Source organism: Amphibalanus amphitrite, unplaced genomic scaffold (assembly GCF_019059575.1).
Source record: "Amphibalanus amphitrite isolate SeventyFive unplaced genomic scaffold, NRLGWU_Aamphi_draft 000140F_arrow, whole genome shotgun sequence".
In the NCBI taxonomy this organism is placed as follows: Eukaryota; Metazoa; Arthropoda; class Thecostraca; order Balanomorpha; family Balanidae; genus Amphibalanus; species Amphibalanus amphitrite.
The window spans coordinates 177,511-199,859 of NW_024881635.1; the positions used below are offsets into that span (position 1 = coordinate 177,511).

Consider the following 22,349-nt stretch of genomic DNA (forward strand, 5'->3'; position numbering starts at 1 on the left):
GCGCGCCCAGCTGAAGTGGCAGCCTGCCAGGCGGCCGTTCCGGGGCCCACACGGGCTGGGGCGCCGCGTCACTGGCGGACGTGGGGTGGGGCGCGCCGGCCAGCCGGCGCCGCAGCCCGGCCGGCCGGCGGCGAGCCGCGCCAGCTCGCTGTGCCCCGGCGGCGCGGTGCTCGGCTCGGGAGCGGGTGTCGCCGCCGCCAACTGCGTTGCCGGGCGGTCCGTCGTTCATTGATCCAGCCCGCGGCGCACCGCCCGGCCGCCGCCCGATCGAAACCTATTTCATTCGGGCGCGCAATTCCCTTCGCGTAAGGGGACGGCAGCGGCGGCGGCGGCCGAGCCACGATGACGGCGCCGGCGCCGGCTGAGCCGCGCACGCACTTACACTCGCATGCAGCACAACCGTGGCTCATAAAAGATGCACGCCACCGAGGTCCAAGAGGGCCCGCTCGGCGGCAGCCGTCTGCTGAACGGCAGTCTGCAGCCGGAGCGGGCCCGGCCGACTGGCGCCGCCCGCCTCTAATGAAACCGGCCGCCAGCCTAAACTCGAGAGGCGCGCCGAGGCCGTATTGATCCCGGCTGGCACGACGGAGGGCCAGGAGAGAGCCGAGAGAGGGAACAGAGGCGGGGAGAGACGAAAAAGGCGCCGCAAAACCTGCCCCAGGAGATATACCGGCGGCGGAGGGAGACGCGCCGCCCGCCGCCGCTCACCGTTATCACTCGCCACGGGGAACAGCCCGAGGCGCGCCGCCACGCCGCGCCGCACTGCGCCGCAATGGCGCCCGCGCGGCATTTCCGGCGCACCTCGGCCGAGATTAATATTTCCGCCCAGCGGCGAGCGGCGTGCCTGGTGGACGTGGTCCGCCGGTGCGGCCGGACCGTCCGGTACAGCCGGACGAAGACGGGACCGTCCGCGTCGGCGACCGGACCGCCCGCGACGGAGGCCGATCTGGGGCCACAGTCCGACCGGCGCGGCGGCGCCGATCACGCGGCGCCAGTCCACCGCTCGCGGCCGCGATAGGGAATCTCGGATGAGCGCCTCCCGCTGCGGCGGCAGAGTGGAGGTCGCGCCGGCCGAGCCGACTCAGCGGACGGCTCTCACAGCCCTGACCGGCAGACCATTCCGGGAATGACCCGGCGCGCCCGATGGCAGCGGCCACGGGGCCCACCGACTCCGGCTCGCAGCCCCGCCTTGCAGGCCAGATTGCGGCGCGTCCGCCGTCCCCCGTCTCGGGAACAAAGCCGCGCCTCCCCGCCGCCCACCGGCCACCACCGCAAATTGTCGCCTCTGGCTCGGCGGGAGCGCCGTCGCACGCGCGTGAGAGCCGCAGCGCCGGCGGAGGGGCGCCGAGCCGCGCCGGCAGAGCTGGGCGGCTGCCAGCCAGCGCGGCCACCCGCGCCGCGCCTCTGCCAGAGAGCGTACACACGCCGCAGAGGCGGGACCTCCTCACAATTATTTACAAACACGGCGCGGGGTCGATAGACGGCCGGCGGACGGGGCCGGGGGCGGTCGGCGCCCGGAGAGCGCCGTGCCGCGCCTCTCGCGTCACTGGCACTGCTTGGTATGCAGGCTAATACGAGTGCCGTCAGCGGGGACCAGAGATCGCGCTATGCCAGGCCGGGCGGAGGACACCGAGTGCAGTAGCTGCCGAGCCGAACGGTCCGGTCCCTCGCCCTCTCCGTGTGTGTGGTTAGGGGTCAGCGGCCGGTGAGCCCGACCCTCTCCGTGCCGCTGATCGCGGCTGGCCGCAGGCGCCGGCAGCACGCGCTCGGCCCTGTCCGTCAGGCGAAGCAGCGGAGCGCCTCAGAAATGTGAGCGCATCACGCGTCCTCGGTTGGAGCCGGAGGCCCCAGTCTTTCGAGGCTCAGCCAGGAACTCGGCCTTCGGAGACCGAGATGACATGACCCTGGACCCTGGTGCTGGTCTTCGGTGACCTCCGAGACAAATAAAGCGAGCTCCAAACGAGGCAGCTTCTTATCATAATGCCGATCAAATAGCATATGGATGTGAAGACAACTTCATATCATTTAATATACATAAAAAGAATACGCGCAACGATCCTGTACGTACCAGAATAAGCCGCTAGGACATACGCACTGTAGAAAAAGAGCCTCTAGCAGAAAAATTGTATGGCTTATCAACTAAACAAACAATTGGTAACCCAAACTGGGTAGAATAGTTACGTGAGCAGCTGGCCGGTTACTGTCGCACAAATATTCCACGCTAACTAGCTGCAAAACACGAACTTATTCTAGTCCACACTCCACAATAGATTGAAAAAGTTAGCAACATTTGCCTGAAGAAAGATACACATTACACAGCCGAGAGATACACATTACACGGCGCTGCGGCCGGCGGCCCGCCGCAGCGACAGTCCTACCGTGTCAGCCAGATGTGCCAGCTCCCGGTCTGCGTCCCGCACCAGAGGACCTCGGTCCCTCAGCACCTGTTGTCGCGCCCACGGCCCGCACTGCAGTGGCAGCCGCGCACCGGCACCACATCAGCTGCGTCCCGCCGCGCCTGTGTGCCGGCCCGGAGCCCACACAGCCCCACCAGGAGCGCTCCCAGGCCGGACAGAGGTGCGTTTTCAAACGGCCCGGGCCGCAGAGGGGGCCGCCGACGCTGGGAGCCGTGCCAACGGCCGGCGGCGCGCACACAGCGCCCTGAGAACGCGCCTTTATCCGCCAGGACGGCGCGCGTCGATTTATGGCGCGCCGGCCAGATTCGTACACAGAGGAGCGGCGCCGGCGCGGTGCGGCACCAGCTGGTCCCGGCGGCGCAGACGTCACGACCGATCACGGACCATTGCTCCGCGGCTCACAGACGAAATCAGCGCTCAAACAGAACTCATGAAAATGGAGGAAAGTACGTGTCGCGCTGCCACCTTCACGCTCCTACCTCATCAATTGGGGCGCGAAAGTCGGCACCGTCGTGCACGACGGGCCTGGGCCCGGCTCACAGAGTGTTGCTGCACCGCGCCCGAGGTGTGGCCACATTTGGCGCCACCAGCCGGCTGGTTGCGTCAAGAACGCACTGAAACGCAACGCCGCACAGCCGCGCCCGGCTTTGAGCCGCGTGAAACGAGCCCGGCCGGCAAGGCCCGTGCGAAAGCCGTGTTCACACGGCGCGGCAGCTGAGAATGCATTGCCGCTCGCACGTAGAAAATGGGTCGGTCTGGCCTGCGTTTCAGTCGGCGCCGGAGGACTGCCAACTCAGCCTGAGCTGGCACTGCTGGGTCGTTTGAGGCGTTACGTAGGGCGTAGGCACAAGACGATTTACAATAGAAATTGCGATTACTCGGCCTAAAACGAAGCAGGCATAAGCTAAACCTGGTGCACTAAATATCTAATCGAGTGGCGACAATCTCACGCAATAGCGTGCGCATTTCAGCGTGTATCCGAGCGATGTGGCATGTTTCAGCGGGCGCCGCCGGTCTCAGCCGCCGAGCCGGTCCGTGGCGGATGGCGAACCGGTCCGGGCGGCCCGACCGGCCGCTGAGCAGCGGCTGGGGACGTCCCCCGTTTACTGAGCCTTCTGCTGTTGCTGCTGTTGCTGTCAGCCCGGGTGCAGCCCGCCCCCACCGGCGCAAAAAGCGGTCGCCAGCCGGCGCTCGGCCAGCCTTGAACCTTGACTGGCGGCTGGCGGCAGTGCGGCGGCCGATGTCTCGCCCTGAGCACACCGCTCGCAGCCGGCCGGAGCAGAGGCGTGGCGAGCTGCCAGCTGACTGGCGGCCGCTCCGTCGGCCTGACCGGTTGCCGTGCCGCTGACCTGACCGGTCGAATCATAACCCAGGAAAGGATCCAGCCAACAAAAACCAACCAAACTGACAAAGAGCAGCCTGTGAAGTGAAGCTTCGTCAGACTCGACCCCTTCGCGTGATGCGTGCCGGTTCGACGCACCGGGTGTCCCTCAGGGAGGCAGTACCCGGGCGGCGAGCACCAGCTAGCTGGCCTGGTCCGCTGCCGCCCTGATGAACCAGCCGGCGCTAATCCAAGCCGAGCTATCGACCCCAGTCCGCGGCCGGTCAACTCCATAGCCGGCCGCACCGCCGCAAAAACGGCCGCCACAGTCAGCCGGCCCACCAGGAAGGCCGGTCACCAGTCGCTCGGCCGGACAGTGAACCAGCCGTGTGTCCGCTGGTGCCGCGCCGCTGGTGTCGGCTGGTGCGCCGCAGGTGCTGGTGCCGCTCCGGCAGCAGCTGACACCCCCGAACAGCATTCCGGCGGGTGCCGGGGAACCGTGACCACACCTGCCGCCCACGGCCGGGTCCACGAACCGGGCGCACGTCACCGGCCGTCCCGGCGCCGCGGGGCCGTCGTCGGTGCGTCAGCAGCGCTGCACGGCCGACGGTGCGTCAGCAGGCAGCAGCAGCACCGCTGGGCTGCTGGCGCTACACGTCAGCAGCGCTGCACGGCCGACGGTGCGTCAGCAGGCAGCAGCAGCACCGCTGGGCTGCTGGCGCTATACGGCCGTCGGTGCGTCAGCAGCAGCCAGCGGACGGTGCGTCAGCGGCGCCACTCGGCCAGTCCGTCGAAATAGACCTTCGCAGCGAAGTTCTACCGCGGCGGAGCTTTCTTGACGCAACCACCGGCCGCCAGCTGCAACCAGCCGGTGGCGCAACCGGCCGCCTGTGGACCGCCGCGCACCGAACGGCCGCCGCCGCCGCTCGCGTTCGTTACGGCAAACCGAAGCGGAAATCATTAATGCCCGCTGGCGGAAGTAGGAGGTCGGCCAGCCACGGCCCAGCGGCTGTGGCACGGGCGCCGGCCGGAGCCGTATCGGGCCGTCGGCTGCAGCGGGCGGCGGCGGCAGCGGGCCGGGCCGGGCAGCGGCGCCGCCAGGGCAGGCCTGGCCGGAGCAGCCGGACCACCAGTGGCGGCGGCACCCACCGACCAACGGGCGGCACGCCACGCAAAACAAAATATCGCAGTAGTTGACACAAGACGCGATGAACTAATGAGCTCATTGGAACCAAAAGACATTGCAATGTTGTAGCAACAAACATTTTTACATGCATTATTGCATTTACATGCATTATTGCATACATTTCAGCAACGACGCGGCTCATTTTAACAGCCGAACCGGTTTTCCCTTTGTGGACTAATGGCCGCAGAGGAGGGCTGCCCTTGCCGTGCCCTACCAGATACCGTTTACCCTGCTACGACCCCCACCCAAGGCCCCAGAATATCCACCTCCCGGTCTCTCAGAGCTGCCGTCGCCCTGCGCCGCGGCGCCCCAGCTGGCGCTCCCCAGGCCACGATCAGGTGACGCTCCCCTGCGCCGCGGGCGTCATCCTATCCGGCGGCGGCGGCGGCGGCAGCGGCGGCGGCGCGGCGCACTCCGCCCCGAGCGGCCCGGCATGTCCGACCGGCGGACCGAGCCACCCGGCGCCGCCGCCGGGCCTTTGTATAATTCACAAAATGTCTCTCCACCCCCTTCTTAGACCTCATCACAGATCCTACCTTACGGGGACGTTTTTACGAACAAACACCCTCCAGCACTTGTTAGGTGTTATTGCGCCACGAAGGGCCAAAGTCCCAGCCAGTACCGGCGGCGCAGCGACCATCTAGCGCGCCGATTGGAGCCACCCGTCGATAAGGGTCAGAATGGCGTGGGTGATTGCGAAAATATCGTACTTATGCGTCCGGGCGAAGCGGTGGCGAGGCCTTCATCCATTTGGTTCAAAGGCCCCGTGGACGGTAGGGGGGATAAGAGGGCACCTGACTGGCGAACGCGGCCGTTCCGACCCGAGCCGATGGATTCCACGGCACCCCGACCGGCGCGGTGGTAGCCCAGTTTCATCACCCGCGGCGCCGCCGGCGGACACACGCGATGACGCAGACGGTGACGCACGCGCCGACTACGCGCCGCGCACCCACGTCGGATGGTACGGAAAAGGATTTCCACCGAGCTGGCGAGTTGGCAACTATCGAGCAAAAACCGCCTCCAGCGTCGCGGAATGGCAGCCGCACTGCGGGCAGGGGCCGGCGAACGGATGGCTGCGTGGGACTGGCGAGCTGCGCACAGTGCGACGTGCGCCCGAAGCCTGCGCTCTTTGTCGGCGAGTGTGGCAACTCCACAAGCGACGAACGGCGCACGTATTGAAACGACCCGCACTTGATTAATGATATCATGCGTCAAAACTCGGCCTCCATTGCGGCGAACCAGACAGTAAAGGCTAGGTCGATCTTATCATATCAATCGATCGATCTTATGATAAGGTAGTAATAGCGAAGTGATAAGCTGTTAAAACCCTCAGTAAAAAAGCGTAGAATATCACCCAAAAACGGCAGTGAAGGATAAATAGAACTTTGTTCATCAGACAAATTCAGGCTGCCTTTTCGGACCGATGAGCACGCTATCAAAGTCCCATAAGGCAGCGCCGGCCGCCGGCCTGGAATGCTTTCAGTCATCTGGCTGGATTGAACGGGCCGGTCGGGCAGGGACGGCCGGCCGGGCGGGGACGGGCTGGGGACGGGAATAGGGACGGGGAGCGAGCGCCGCCGACTGCCAGTCGAGCCGAGGGGAGGGGAGCGAGGCTGGTCTGGTATGCCGGCAATGTCCTCCCCTCGCCGGCGGCGTTGCCGGACGCGGTGGCGGCGCCGGCGCGCGGCGGCGCGTCTGGCTTCGACCCGGCTGCGGTGAACAGGTGTGCCGCCTCGCTCGGGCACCACCCGGCGCCGCGGCAGTCGCCACCCCTCGCTGCCTGCCTGTGCCGCAGCCGGCTGGACCGCAGCCGCGGCTCACCGACAGGGTTTCAGCCGCCGCACCAGGGTTTCAGCGAACGGTGAATAGCCGTCTTGTCCGCGCAGTGGAGGAGGGCGCTGGACGGTGAGACAGACTGGTTTTCGGCAGAGCTGCGGACGGCCAGCGGCAGCCGCACGGCGCGGCGCCCGTATCCGGGCCGGCAGGTGGGCCCGGCCGCCGAGTTCCCGACAGCGCAGCCCGGCCCGGGGGAACGGGGAGGGGCAGGTCGTCGCCCTCGCTCCCCCTCTCGGAACTCACACACCCCGATGATCCGAGCTAACGAACCGCATGCCGAAAAAGAGGGGGAGAGGGAGGCAGCGAGGGAGGGGGCAGGGAGCCGGGCAGCTGTACCGATGTAGTCCACCTGTCGTATTTGGCGGCGCATTCCCCCACAGGGGGTGCGCGCTGGGTGCAACTTGTCACCAAACTACTGGATAGCGGGCCTATCGATCCACGAGCACCTCAGGCAATGGAGCCGCAACCATACCAGGTTTTTAATGAAGTTGCAAAGACAAATTAAAAAGGCATTTTTAGAGTCTGTGACCTCCAGAGGCCAAATGTGGACACGGAGCAAATCAGCCGACGCACATTGAAAGTATGTTCATTATCAAGTTTTAGTTTCCCACAATATCCGCCTTCAAGTTTCTACCCTTACCCAAACTCCAGTGCGCGGGGAAGAAGCAGCCGTAAAGCTTTGCTTTGTGCTTGGAAAACAATAATGTTTTCTGTTTAAAGACCTTTTTCAACATTTACATTGAAACTTTCCGTTCAGATAGAGAAGAAATGTTCCCTATAAATTGCACAGCTTTTTACAAAACAACAGTCCGTAACATCACAACCAGGACCGCTAGCCGGCCCGTCGGTCGGTCCGGCTTTCGGTCCAGCCAGCGCGGCCGTCGCCTGCCATGTTTCGGGCCAGCCCGGCCCCAGCGGCCACCTGTGCCGCCTTATCGCGCGCCGCCGCCGCCGGCTGGCCGAGGGTGCAGCCGTGCAGCCGGTCGGCGGCCGCCGCCGCTGGCGCGCTGCCAGCACGGCCGCTCACGCAGCCGGCCAGCCCACCGCCGCGGCCGGGCGCCGCCCCAGCCCAGCCGCCCTTATCTGGCATCGTCGCACCGCCTATCCGGCGAAAATGCCGAAAGCCCAGGCGGCGGCGGAGGGACGGTATTTCACTGATCAGACTTTGTCGAACTCTGAGCCCATCTCTGAGAGTCGATATTAGGTTGTCGCTTAGTTGGCTGCGCCATCTCAAAGTGCAGCGGAGTCCCGAGTCGACCACCCCGGAGCCGCGAGTGACCCAGCGGAGCCCCCACAGGAGCGGCGACAACCACCCGCGATGGAGGAGCACTTCATAGCACTGCATGGGGTACCGGTACACGTTCAGGACAGGGCCGGCAGAAGAGCTGCAGCCAGCCGGCCGAGTCAGCACTCCATCCGCGGTGTCGGGCGGCTCAGCTCGGCGGCTGGCGCAGCAGCACGGAGCCCGTGCGTGCGGCGGCCGCACACGGCCGGCCTGGCGTCGCGCCCGCCGCCGACATCGACCGAGCCGGCGGCGGCGGCCACAAGGCCAGCCAGCCAGCCAGCCGGCGGCGGCGTGGGACCGCAGGCCGGCGCCGGCCCACTCACCGTCATTGATGACGTCATAGGTGGGCGACATGCGCTGGTGAGCGTCCATGGTGACCGGGTTCAGGCCGGGAGAGAGGTTCAGCACCGGTGGCGAGTGCGCGCCGAACAGAGGCGTCTCCTGCAAAACAGAACAGACACAACGTCAGCGGCAGTCAGCTGCTGGGCGACACAGCAGACGGTAACAGCCGGGCAGCAGCGGTAACAGCCGTCCCTGACGGTAACAGACTACTGAGGGTAACACATCAGACGGTAGCAGTCCGACAGTAATGGTAACAGTCCGTGCCTGACGGTAAAGGACCACTGAGGGCAACACTGCAGACGGTAACAGACCGAACGAATGTAGCGGTAACAGTCTGTCCCTGACGGTAACAGACCACTGATGGAAACACAGCAAACGGTTACAACCGGACAGTAACGGTAACAGGCAACAGTCCGTCACTGACGGTAACAACTAACAGGCAACAGTCCACTGAGGGTGCCACAGTAATCGGTAACAACCAGACAATAACGCAGGCAACAGGTAGCCTGCACGCAGGCACAGACAGCAAGCAGTAGCCCACAGCGAGGGCAACATATTGACGGCAAGGTAACAGCCCAATAGTAACAACAGCAGGCAACAGCTCGTCACTAACGGTAACGGGCCGATGAGGGCGACACAACACACCGCGTCAAACAACGTTAAACTTCCAACACCGCACCGTGTGCCAACCAGTCGCTCACTGCTCTCACAGAACACCGCGGTACAATAGAACACACTGCTCTCACAGAACACTGCCCTCATAGCACGATGTGGTACACAGCACATCATGGCGCAGCTCTACACAGACGGCACAGTCCCAAAAATTCGACACAAAACACTGCGTTACAGTCTCACATTGCTCTCACAGTACACCGTACAGCCAGCCTCGGCAGCGTGTGGCAGTGCCCAACACAGACAGCACAGTATAGCGCACAGATATAGTCAAAAGACTAAAGAGCACACTGATATAAAGAACACAAGGATGACACAGCACACTGGCACACGTCTACGTATGAAACACAGCACAGTGCACACTGTGGTACACCCTCACACGTGACGACACAACACACTGAGATAGAGCACACTGTGGCTTGGCGTCACACGGACGGCGCAGCACACTAGCGAAGTCCTTCATAGTCGACACAATACATTGTGATACAGCAGCACACAGACAGAGCAGCATACTGGCACGGTTTTACGCATAGGACACAACACACTGTGACAATGTGTCACAACGCTCACATGGCACTAAGCACACTCTGTGGCACAGCTTAGCACCGCTTGCTAAAAACAGTGCAATGTGGCCAACCAGCCACACGCAGTCGACATGGCGTACTGTCGCAAACTAACCGCACACATGTGACACAATACACTGTAACCAAACCCAACGCATGTGACACAGCTCACCGTGGCCAACCAGTCTCACATGGCGACACATCACACACGGGAACGAAACGGCCGTGTTCCCAACAGTCTCACACCGGCGGCGCAGAGGACTGCCATAGAGGACTACATGCGTGTTTCGCCTGAGGCGGTCAGAGCGTTCGGTAATTTTCGGGTCAGAGGGCCCACCCCGGTCCCCGCCGGGCGACTGACCTGGTGGAGGACGTTGATGTTGAGCGGCGGCGAGGTCTGGGCGGCGGCGCCGGCCTGGCCGCACTCGGCTCCGAAGAGGACGGGCGCAGACGAGGAGGGCACAGACATCACCGGCTTATCACCATGGTGGCGGCCCTGCTCGGACGTGGCCACTGGCATCGCAGGCGGGGCCGGCACACAGCGCTCCTGTCGGCACACACACGGCCGGCCGCTATCAGCCGGCGCACGCGCCCTGACGCACCCCCGACACCGACCGGCGCGGGGCGGCCCGCCGGGCACCGCGTCTCACTGCTAGCTGCAGAGCAGGGCACGGACACAGCACCCAGCTCTCAGCTCCCACCGCCTTCGGCAGCAGAACCAGTCCAAATAGTTTCCAAATTGTCGTTTTAACATAAGCGCCTCAGTGATTCGCAATTAAACAGTTCCTTTCTAAGGAGCTCGCAAATACAAAGAGATATTTGTTCAGTTTTTGATTTATTCATGGCAGATCAAGGATTTTTAGAGTGAGAAAGACGGCATTTTCCCCACACATTGATGAGTTCGAACTTCCATGGCAGCTGGTGAAATGTAACTTAGGTAGGTACGCTGACAAGAAGCATGTTCCTTCGTATCTTCTGTAAAGTGTGGAGTGTATTTTGCACGCATTTGCCCAGTCACAAACCCATGAAAAGAAGCAAAAATCGTGTCAGCAGCGCCGTCGGAACTATTATTGACGAGAAGAATTCACTGGTGTTTGCAAAAATAAAGAGCGAGGTAACCTAATGACCTGAAGCATATTTTAATTTATTTCATTTTATCTCGCTAGAAATTAAGGTATACAGTAACCAGGGATCAACTCAGGTCAGTGGCCTGACCTTTAACTAATTGATTGGGATCCATCGGATTTACCCATTCATCAAAACATTATAGTTCAAAGTTATGCCTTATCTCCAAAGGTTCATTGAAGGCTTGTCTGACGAAACCGGCGATGAACTCTTTATTCATTATCTAAGCTGGTCGTATAGCCTCTTGACCTAGCATCGGGTCATTCTTAAAGGGACAGTATCACCATTTTGATGAAATTTGACATTGCATAGGCCCCACCTTTCTGGTCCGGGAACTGAAGACCGATCCTCGAAGCTCCACACCGTTATCCCGCTATCGCCGCTCAAAGTACGAAAGGTGTACCACACTTTGAATCGTGCTTCACTATCTTCACTGTTTAAATGTTTGCGCCGTTTTGAATTGACCGCCAGTAATAAAACTTTTACCCTGGTCATTTCATCAAATTTTATAAAGCCAAAACGTTTTTCGCACTTATTCATCACCGTTAAATTCATTAAATAGTCGCAGGCAATTTCCGCTGTTTCCTTCGGATTCTAGCGGCTCAACAAAGGAATTCCTCCAGCTGGAATCACAATCTCCCTCCAATGTATGACGTTTATCACGTGATTGTCACGTGATATTTTCTCCCATTGTCAATTGTCACGTCCAGTTGTCACTCCCTCCAATTGTCACGTTATATTTTTATAGGCAATACCTAAGGCTACCTCTCCCTAAGGACAACTCAATCAGAAGAACGACCGCGTAAGCGTAGCGTCAATAATGTATTATCTGCGCCAGTTCTGTAGTAATTTTGCATGCTTCCAAACTGGCGGCCATGCTTGTATAGTGGTGGTTCGCTCATGAAAATGAATCATGAAAATGAAGTGTGGTTGCAATATTTTTCACCGAGTTCGGTCCTCAAACTATGTTTTTCTGATTCAGAAAAATAAGAAATGCTAGTAAAAAAAAAATCAGCTCCATACATGGATTTTTTTTTCGATGATACTGTCCCTTTAATCAGAGAATCGCCAAGGAATGATCGCTTTTCGCAGGTAACTGGGAGCTTCCGCGGGCTTCAACAAATGGCGAGGCGTCCAGCAACGAAACCCATCACATAATGGAGTTACATCACCTACCCCCCCCCCCCCCCGTACAGGAGAGGAACGATGGCACGGCTGTAGAGGTGCATTGACCTGACCCGGAGTCGGAGTCGAAACCGACCAGGAGTGCGCAGGTAGAGCAACGCCACGTGTCTTCGAAATCCTGCTAGGAGTGAGGTTTATTGAATTGATTGTTAAACAAAATTGCATGTATTTCGAGTCTTCCAAAACAATCTGCATGTATTTCGAGTCATCAAACCAATCTAAACTTAAAACTTTCTTAGTGCAAGTTTCAAAGATAACACTCACAAAATGGATGGATGGAGAAATATTGTGGTGGCATAAATTTCAGTAAAGGTAAGCCTAATTCAGACTAATTCCATTTCATTGCATAAATTAATACAAAATACTTGTTCTTGGTGAATTTGTATTCACAGGGCAGGGTGAACCTGCTTTGAGCTTTTAGACACATACTTTCTGATGATTCATATTATTCATTTAAGCATTACACATTTACATATGTACAATGTGTATTACACTATATAGTTGGCATTGTTAACTTGTAACTATTATACAGTTTATATGATAAATGATTTTCATACTTTATTTTTTAAAGCAGGAATATTGATTGATGCATTAAGTCTGTACCTTCCTAACTTGTATGTTAAAGAAAAATTGAATTAAGAATGGTAACAATGAGTTCCTTCCATCATCCAATTTGTTCCATCACTATTAAAATTTGGTTAAAACCACCTTATCAGAAATTTGATGTGTTCCAATCCTTATAAGGGCTTAGTACCTACCATCAATAATCAAAAGAACCTTTTCAGTTTCCTTTTGCAGACATTAAATTTGCCAGCAATCAAACTTAAGTTTTAAACATGGACCTCACATGACGATCTATGCAAATACAACACTGACCTATTACCAAAAAATGATTGGCACCTATACTATTCTAGGCCTATGCCAATGCCTACCTTATCACCCAAAGAAGTTGAAGTATGCCTGCGGCTGGAAAGTTCCTGTGCTGGTGGGGTGGCGGCAGTGCCGCAGTGGTACCCATTCCAAAACACCTTTTTGCAGGTTAATGTGCAATTGTCTTGTTACCATCTTACCCTCTACCCTCTTAATCTTTATCACCAATTTATTTTATTGCCAACATTGCAAGTGAAATACTGATATTCTGCTATACCTAAGGCCAATGCTCTTGCTTGTCCATTGCCATAAAACCCTTTCAGCTTTCAATGTTCATTCTACAATCCACTTCAATACTAAAAGAATGGTTGTTAGCATGAAACAAGAGACAGTCATAAAAAGATAGCAAAAGACAGATAGTTAAAATTTGATTTCAGACTTGTGCTATGAAACACAGCAATACAAACAGACCGAGACTGAGACTGAGACTGACTGACCCCATTGCCAGTAGGAACGGAAAATCGGCCAGCAGCACGAACACCTGAAAAGTCATCTGACCGTGCATTATACACTGTGATCTGATCCAATCTGGCCTACCTACCTTTTGATGATTTTTCAAAATTGGAGTCGAACTGACTGGCCCGGAATCACAAAGGACCGTCTTGTCCAATGTGAAGCTTCAGTATTCTTTGTTTCAAATGCCAGCGGGAATCGACGCCACCTTATCCCCAAAATATCACCCACTAACCACCACACAGCTCGTCCCAGCGGCCAGCACTGGCCAGCACCAGCCAGCACCCAGCACCAGCACCACCAGTTCCACACGTCCACGACGACGGACTGCGCCACTGCTCGGCACCCCTGATGGTTCAGCTGATTGTAAACAATACATCGAAGCCACATATTCTATTTTTTTCCACTAAAATCATCATTGACATTTTGAAAATATTTTTAGCATTATTGGATAATGCACATAGACAAGGAACTTAATATTTCTTAGTAAAATATTACCTCGAAATGGAAAATTATGAAATAGTACACATACGAAAGAAAATAGTTCAGCTGTAAGACCACCATTGGTGGGAAATCTATGACGTCAGAATGACGCAGCGTAGCTGGTATTCTAGACCAATCACCTTCTGAGTACTGTGTGCCGCTTTTCAGAAACTACTTTCAAGTGACTATTGCGCCAGACGGAAAATGACGCTGGAGAGGAGGGGACGTGTTTGGAGTTAGCGTAAAGCCACGGCTTTGTGTGATCATTTGTGATATTTCAGAGTGTGTGGGCGAGTGAATTATTTGTAAGTATACTCTATCTGTCTTGTTTGAGATTTATGTATGATATCATTGCGTTGCAACGATTTATTCCCATGATTTGATGGCCGACATGTTTTCTTTGTTCTCCCAGCTGGATAGCGGTTGATGCAGTTTTAATTAGTCATATCAATATGCGAGCATGTTTGCTGCTCTTATGGATGTAAGATTCATTCTTTAAGCATAGTTGTTTTTGAGGATCCCATAAATCATGCTTAAAGGAAATAGTTCACTTTCCTGAAATTAGTATTTTGCTATGGATTTATGTTTTTTTATGCTCAAAATGATCAGAAAATAAAACAAAACGTTTTTGTAAAAAGGATTATTTTCTATATTTTAGTATAAGAAGAATTATATTCTATATAAAATAAGGTTTGAAGCGGAAGCTTATTACGCGTTGACCAATCATATTGCGTAGGACAAACCCATCGGCTGTAAGCAGCATACTGATTGGCTGACGATGAGGTGACTGCATTCCTCTGCAAGGCACTCTTTTCGGAACGAAAAATGGAATATCTTCGTCTAGGGTGATCGTTGGGCCGTAAAAGCTTCTGATTTGTGCTAGTCTCAGCGCAAGCAACAAAACTGCTATTCCAGTTCCAAACCCCATGTTAAAAGTGAACTATTTCCTTTAAAGAAGATATGATTAGAAATATTAAAATACTGAGATTTTTTAGGGGAAGTATTCAAATAGGTTGGTGCGATAACCCAATTTCACTATGTATTTTGCATATTCATTATTTGTGTATCATGTAGACAGCAGTGTAGGTGAATTAATTGATAAATACTCTCACAAAATAAGTTCTATTACATTATTTGTATTCCGTATCATTCTACACAAGTTAAAAGATACCTTGGTATGAACACATGCTGAGGATTATCAAATGACAGATGTGTTGGGTTTGATCACCTCAGAGTAACTTTGAACCTATTATGTGTGTCATGGAGCTACTTATTTATGAACCAAATTAAAGTATTAAAATTCTATATTGGTTTAGATTGGTTTTGATATATATTGATATAATGCCTTTAACATCAAAAATCTCATTGAAATGTCTAAATATTCAATATTAGTATGATTTCCTGAATAAAAATGCTAGGGCCAAAGTAAAATATTCATTTATCAACTTAACTTTGAAAATAAGGTGTTATAACAGTTAGTTCATGCTATTTTGCTATTCTGCTAAACATTTTTGTGCTTATTTGTAGTGTTAGCACTAAGATTGAATGGCATGTATGTCATGGCAGAACTGTTTCAGTGCACAAAGACTTTCAGAATAGGAATGTGATTCAACAGTTCAATATTCCTGAACTAGTGATGAGCTATTTATTGGTAACTTGATTTGATCAGGCTGGTATCATTTGTGTAAAGTTAAGTCACCCATGTCAGGACTCAGCTTAATTCTACATGCTAAAGCTAAGCATGCCTACCTTATGAAGAAAAAGTTACCCTTGGATTTCACAAGACATGGAAGTGGAACAATAAGACAACTAAGATCAGTTGAACTTTGATGTTAAGTTATAAGTATACACACTACACATTACATATCAAAACATCTCCAGACTCCAATGTTGTAAAATGTATTATTATGTCAGACAGATTCTGATCAGGATTATTATGTCAATGTGTTGCTCAACCACAAGGCTTAAAAAAACATGCAAACAAACCAAATAGTATGCTCCCATTGCAACTGGTCATAGCTTTTTTTCCAGGGTTTTAACTTTTTAAGTTGCATACATTTCTTTACCATTTCCAATGTTCATTATAAATATTGAAACAAAAATATGTTAAGTCGTTGATGTAAAAGGATATAACTTCATTGTGCCTACATACCTATCTCATTGTGACACAAAATTTATGAATTCATGACTCATGCATTCATTTCATTATTTCATCAAACTCCACTAGGTTGCTCCCACTGAGCTAAGCATAAGCATGCATATTTCATGCACAAGACCATATTAGTTTCTTTCAAAGATGCAATTAGAACTTGAAGCTCCTATACTCTGTTCCGTTTCAAGTTTGCAGCCGAAGTGCCCTGCTGAAAGCAGTGCGTGAATTCTGTATATACAGCTCTTACATTTTGAGGCGCAAATTCTTGAGCGGAGGAGCGATCTGCCGAAGAAACTCCGACTGCAAGCTTGATATGGAACAGACTATAGCTTTATTAATGAGCCTGTCCACACCATCTTAGATAAAAAAGAGTATCATTGGAGATAAGTTTTGCATGTGCCACAGGAAAGGTAACCTAATCAGATGTTTTATTGAAAGTTGAGCATGAGACACGATTTAAGGTAGGTATGTTGCCAAAAAAAAATTTTGAGATATGCTATTCACTTTTCAGGTCGACACGATTGAGCTGCTAAAGTACAAATAGAGCTTTATCATGGTTCAAACGTGGGGCAGAAGTTCGGTGGTTCGCAGTCAGCCTAGGGTTGTGCAGCCTTCACTGAAGAGGCACAGCCCGTCGCTGCAGGCGTTTGTGACGCCGCCGCGTCCAAAGACGCGCGCGCGACGCACACCACCCGGCACTGTGGCCCATCCGGAGGCGACGTTCAAGCCGATCGCGCCGGAGCGCGCCGCGTCCGCGCCGTCGAGTCCGGTGCGGTCCGAAGGTGGCTGGGAGTCGCCGTTCGCCGGTGCCAAGTTCAGCGAGCCTCCGGAGCCGCAGCATTTGCCACGGCCGCCCACTCACTGGGCACCACAGATCTCAGCCGCTGTCGGTGACGGCCTGCACGATGCGTCTCGGCTGAAGGTGCTGCTGCAAGCCTGTGCCTGAGGCCGTGCCGCCGCTCGGCAAGTGGCCTCTTACGCTTTCATCAGAGACTCATGGAACGAAGAGTGCCGAAGCACACTCGGACACACGGCTCTTGGCTGTGCTGGGGCAGTCTGGTGGTTTCCGTCTTGCTTCCACACGCCCGTGGAAGAGGTTATGACTGAATGCATGAAGAGGGATGGTTGGGAGGAATGGGTGGATGTGTGGGTGGGTGTGCGTGCGACTTGACAGGCGCGTTTGTCAAGGTTTCTGTGATGTGTTTTACGATGCTCAAAATAGTCGCTTCTTCCGGCATTTTGGTAATTGATTGTTTCCGGCCCATATCATTAGTCCTTTTACTGTTCAGAAATTGATTCGGTCGTTATCGTATTCTCTGTGTAGTCTTCATTCAGTTAGCGTAAAATGTGCTTCGTTCAGTGTGAGAGTTCAGTATAGGCCAACACTTAAGTTAAGACTATGCGCTTGTTTCAGCAATTAGTGATACCAGTGATAAATATTCATCGATCTTTATCACACTCGACAGCATCAGCAGCAGACCAAATTCGGTTAGTCATTGGTATCCTGTATTCGGTTTTGGCCGTGTGCCTGTTAGTGTTGCGTCGGTATATTTGATTGTGTGGCTGTCTAACGCCTGTCGGGGTCAGTGTCGATCCCCTGTTCCCCTATGGAGACGCCGCTGGCGTTTGGTTTTTACTGGGCCAGAGCGGGATTCGGCAGCGCACGCTGGTGATAGGCGCCAGCCGGCTGGTCCGGTTCGCCACAGCTGTTGGCGTTGGCCGGTCCTCGCGATGCCCGGTGACTGAGCGACGGGAATCTGCCAGCCAGCTCTCAGGCCACCCATCTCCCCCGTATCTCTGTTGTCGAGTGTGTCGATAGAATCCTCACGGTATTGGCTGATAGCGGCGGAGGCGTCCACGCCAGTGGCAAGTTTCTGGTTCTTGTGATGCGCAAGCTCTAGTCAAGGAACTTTGCCACACGTGCGCCTTTTTACCTTGTATATATCGCGTCTGTGAAGATTTATTTTTATTATTGTGGTAGGTTTTAACCGTTTCGGCGAGCTATCGTTGGGCGGACCGCGTCGCGAACCCCCAAGGTTGTCTGTTTGGCGGCTTTGTGCGGTAGGGAAGAGTGCGCGTTCAGATGCGAGGTGCCTTTGTCCGGTAGTACCTGGCCGTGTTGTCGCCACTTCATGTTGTTACGTCCAGTATGGGAAGGCCCGCAGCTCATGCGACAAGCGGGAATAGCGATGGCCTCCCTCGACCAAATTTCGGCAAACGATTGGTGGGTGAGTCCCGCAGTCTTTCTTGTGCCAAGTACAAAGACGTCACTGGCCAGGTACTACGCCCCCCACCATGCGAATACTAGATGCGGAGTGTTGCTTCAGTACCGTGTTGGACTTGTTGACCGGCGGCGGGGACCGGCGATGTGCAAGAAGGCGCCGCCATCCGTCCTCGCCCGGTGCGGGATGATGATGATGGAATAAGCGGAAGGCTAGTATTGTTGGGGGTCAACGATTCTTCAAAGCTGTGCAGTACAAAGTCACCACATTCCAATCAGCTTGAATCTGGACACATGGTGCACTCGGTCTTGTCCCGCCTCTGACCCGAAGACGCGGGGGTCATGGCTGTGAACCGATGGGCTTCCCTCGCTCTGTGACCGCCGCCCTTCGACAGCTCGCCGAAAGCGTTGCTAAAACGATGAACAGCATTGTTAATGTGAACATTGGGTGCGCGTTATCAGCAACCGCTGACCAGTCTGCTCCAAGCCAGAGAGCAATCGCTAAATCTTGTTCCTGTGTCTAATCCTGATGTTGCACTTTGTCTGGTCCTGTCTCGAAGTTGAGTTTTGTACTGTTTAATGTATCGGCTGGTTCGAAATTGACTTCATGTGTTAGGAAATTGCGTGATCCCCATGGCGATGATTCTCTTCGGCGCTTCGTGTATCTGCTATGTAATCGTGATGTCGCGATCGTCAACCGCGGGCAGCCGACCAAGCCCGGACGTCCGACGCTGCCATTGTACAATCATGTCATCTTTTGTCAAGCCCCACCACCAACCGGCCTCCCTTGGCTGCAGACTTCCTGATTGAAATTACCTTCACTCCTTCCTTTTGGCTTACCTGTTCTATCCTCTTTTATCCTTTCCTGTCTATTTTCTTCTTTTTCCTCCTTCGGGCCCCCTCGCGGGGCCCACAATCGATCATTAGATTTTAACACAGATTTAACCGGCGCTGGATGTGCCCTGTATGGGCTTCCAGTGACAGTTTGCACGTGTCTCGAACACGTGCGTTGGCGAAGCCTTTTCTAAGGGCTGCCAACTGGTGCTTGGCCAAGCGTCAGCACGTCAGGCTCAGTATGCTGAGTAACACGTCTCACCGCAGCATCTAGCGCTATACAAACATCACACTCTATGCATCACCTATGCATTTCCACGCACCTTGAAAATTACCGGCACACACTTACGTACGCGCCACTCGCCAGTTTTCATCAGACTTCACAACGCCAGTTTTCACAATACAAACATACAAACAGGCATCGGTAGGATTGTGATTGCAGGATTGCAAAATCCTGATTGCATTCCTTTTTGGTGGATTGCACCTGGATTTGAAATCCATTTAAAGGAAAAGTGCCACCTTCTTGAAATATGAAGATATCGTTGGTTTTTATTTTGACATTATTATTTTCCATTTTCTTTTCAAAACCGGTGCCAGAAGTGCATAATTCGCTAAAAAGTATTTCAAACTATTTAACATATTGGTACTATGTTTATACCAAGATACCTATAAGAAACAGGTAGATCCGATGTTTGAAAGTAAAGCCCCAGTCACAAATTTGACGCACCTGTGACATTTCCCGACACCCACGTGACTATTTTATTAACTTTTGTGTTTTGCGATGTTTTGACCTTATTTGAAGTACTGAAAGCTCAAAATGTATGGTTAATGTTGTTTAAAGCAGCATATTAATAATTATGTTTGTAAATTATCGATAGGCTGCTTATAGCAGGTCACGTGATTGCTACCAGATTATGTGCTCAGAAAGCATCTTTTCAACTTCGATTTTGAACAATTTTTACCTCCTTTGAGGCCAAATGATGGACGGTTTGAGGCACACGATGAAATGCTGAATCTATTGATGCCAAAATTTGTTCGTTTTTTGCATTTTTAGACTAGTATATCCTGGCTCAAACTTTGACCAGTTTGTGTGTAAACCCTATGGTGAAGGGAAAACTTCACGCCCAGCAGGCCTCATTACAGTGCTACCAAATCGTGTTTGGTGGGGGTCGGTTTATAGGGCTGTTAAGTGATGACGTCACGGTTCCAACAGCTGACTGCGCTAATGTTGTAGAGATAGGCCAAACGATTCATAACTAAAATGCAAGAATTTGGGGACGTTTACCGATGTTATGTCATGTTTCAATAATGGAAATGGTATTAAGTTGTCATTTTGGTCGACTTAAATGCATTTATATTCATTGATTTGCACAAAAAACATGATTTTTTTGCATGGCTGCTAAATTAAAAAAACTTGTGCGATTTTGGCGCAGAATAGACATTGCGCCATTACGTTTATAACACGGGCACCAATGGGCAAATGTACTAGCTGTGAATAGGTAGTGAATTGGAGTGGGTTATTAATTAGATATATTGTGTTTCTCAGACCTCAGGTCAGCTATCACAAGACGCACGCTTGTTTTAAGCTTTGAACATCGAGATGGTGAATTGCTGTGTCCCAGGCTGTACGAACCGGTCAGGGGACAAAAACAAATATGCGTTCTACAGGTTTCCCAGCAACAAACTGATCCCAGTTGGGCAAACTAGACTTTTGGAATCAAAATATGGAGGCATCAATAATTTGATTCTGGTGGGAGGAGCCATGACCAAATATGGGCATAGAATCAATTTTTTGATTCATTTGGGTACACTTTTGACTTCAAATGTATCGTTACGGTTGAAAAAAGGCCCATGACGGTGAGATTTTTCTATAAAAAGGTAGAAAAATGTGGTAGGTTTGCAAAAAGTGTTACCTCAATACTAAGAAATTGTCCCTTTGGCCTTATGAATGGGAAAAAGACAGAGGCACTGTCCATCACGTAAAAGCTGTTTTGAGGAAATCACACTATATGTTATTTTTGTATCATGAATCGCATACTAAACAATCAGTATTTGTGTAAAATGGCAAAATGAAATTTTCAAACCCCTAATTATCATTGTTGTAGTGCTTTTATATTTATTATATAGTTTTTACCTGTTGCTTCAGTTTTTGTATTCTTGACATTTAAAAATTGTGAATTGTTATCAAATGTAGTGAAGGTAAAGTACAACAATGCTATAGGTATCTGTTGTGGTGCTGAGGATACCACTAAATGAGAATAATATCAAGATAAATACTGTATTCTTGCAAGTCATTGCTGCCTATCTGTTAACATTACCTGTGAATCAAAATAATGATTAGCCAGCTGATGGGGAATCAATATTATGATTATCTGTTTAAAGTGAATCAATTCCTTGATTGCCTTTCACTACCCATAGAATTCAAATTGTTATGATAGGAGCAATATTATTTTGCTTAGGAGATACTTCCAGCATTTCTGTTCAAGATCAGGCATGCTCCTTCTTGAAACACTTTCTTATTTTTATGTGTTTGGTGAGTTAGAAATGGTCTGCATTTATGCCCAAATATGGTCATAAGGAATCAATCTTTTGATGCCTCCATATTTTGATTCCAAAGGTCTAGTTTGCCCAACTGATCCGTCAACGCTACATTCGTGCGATAAGGTTAGTAAGAATTTTGAGAATCAGCATATTTTACACGTCAAGCTTTCATAAATCCCATCATAAATCTTTTCCATAAATCATGCAAGGGAAATATGGCATCTTAGCTTTTAATAAAACATCAAATTATTGTTAACTATTTCTATAAAAGCTATAAAAGTGTATATAATATCAGATAATGAAAAATATTTATTTTTGGCATCATTACGGAATGATTCACAAGGTTAACTCGGAGCCTTGATCGTCAATCACTTGTGCATGGTGTGTAGGTACTCCATAAATAGCAGTAACAGTAGTCATAGCACAAATATATTTACCAAGTCTGTTGTATGTTTTGGATATGAACATTGAAACATTTACATTTTGTAACATTCAAATTGAAAATTATTAATAAACTGACAAGCTTCATTTCAGAAACAATCGCACGAACCTGTTTTTGTGGATATTTTCTACTTGAAGGGCTTGTAACTTTCGTCATCCTAATCATGCATGCCTAATCTAAATCATCATGTAATCCCTTTTTTCTGTTGCAGGAGGGAGAACTTCACCCCTACCGAACACACAAGGATCTGTTCGTGGCACTTCCCTAATGGCAAAAAAGCAGGTCCAGTGAGGTTTCCATGGAATGAAGGGAAGCGGATCAACTTGCCTGATGATACCAGACCCCATCACTCTTCTCCTGG

General features: G+C 52.2%; 1 protein-coding gene and 1 long non-coding RNA gene across 3 annotated transcripts in view; one reads left to right on the forward strand and one right to left on the reverse strand.

Moving 5' to 3' along the window:
- LOC122382465 (RING finger protein 44-like) overlaps window positions 1-13,649 on the reverse strand; it is a 34,442-nt gene extending 20,793 nt beyond the window's left edge. The window contains exons 1-3 of one of the 2 annotated variants that reach the window (XM_043367835.1): window positions 13,404-13,649; window positions 9,984-10,169; window positions 8,369-8,486 (exon numbers count right to left, since the gene is read on the reverse strand). In XM_043367835.1, the coding sequence (XP_043223770.1) occupies window positions 8,369-8,486; window positions 9,984-10,142 (277 nt within the window). In that variant the 5' untranslated portion in view covers window positions 10,143-10,169; window positions 13,404-13,649. Of the gene's footprint in view, window positions 1-2,378; window positions 2,518-8,368; window positions 8,487-9,983; window positions 10,170-13,403 lie in introns of those variants that run through there. The other variant, XM_043367836.1, reaches the window with a different exon arrangement.
- LOC122382467 lies at window positions 12,060-18,083 on the forward strand. The gene is made up of 3 exons (XR_006256684.1): window positions 12,060-12,244; window positions 13,967-14,103; window positions 16,462-18,083. It is a non-coding gene; the product is annotated as an uncharacterized LOC122382467 (long non-coding RNA).
- Window positions 18,084-22,349: the final 4,266 nt, after the last annotated feature.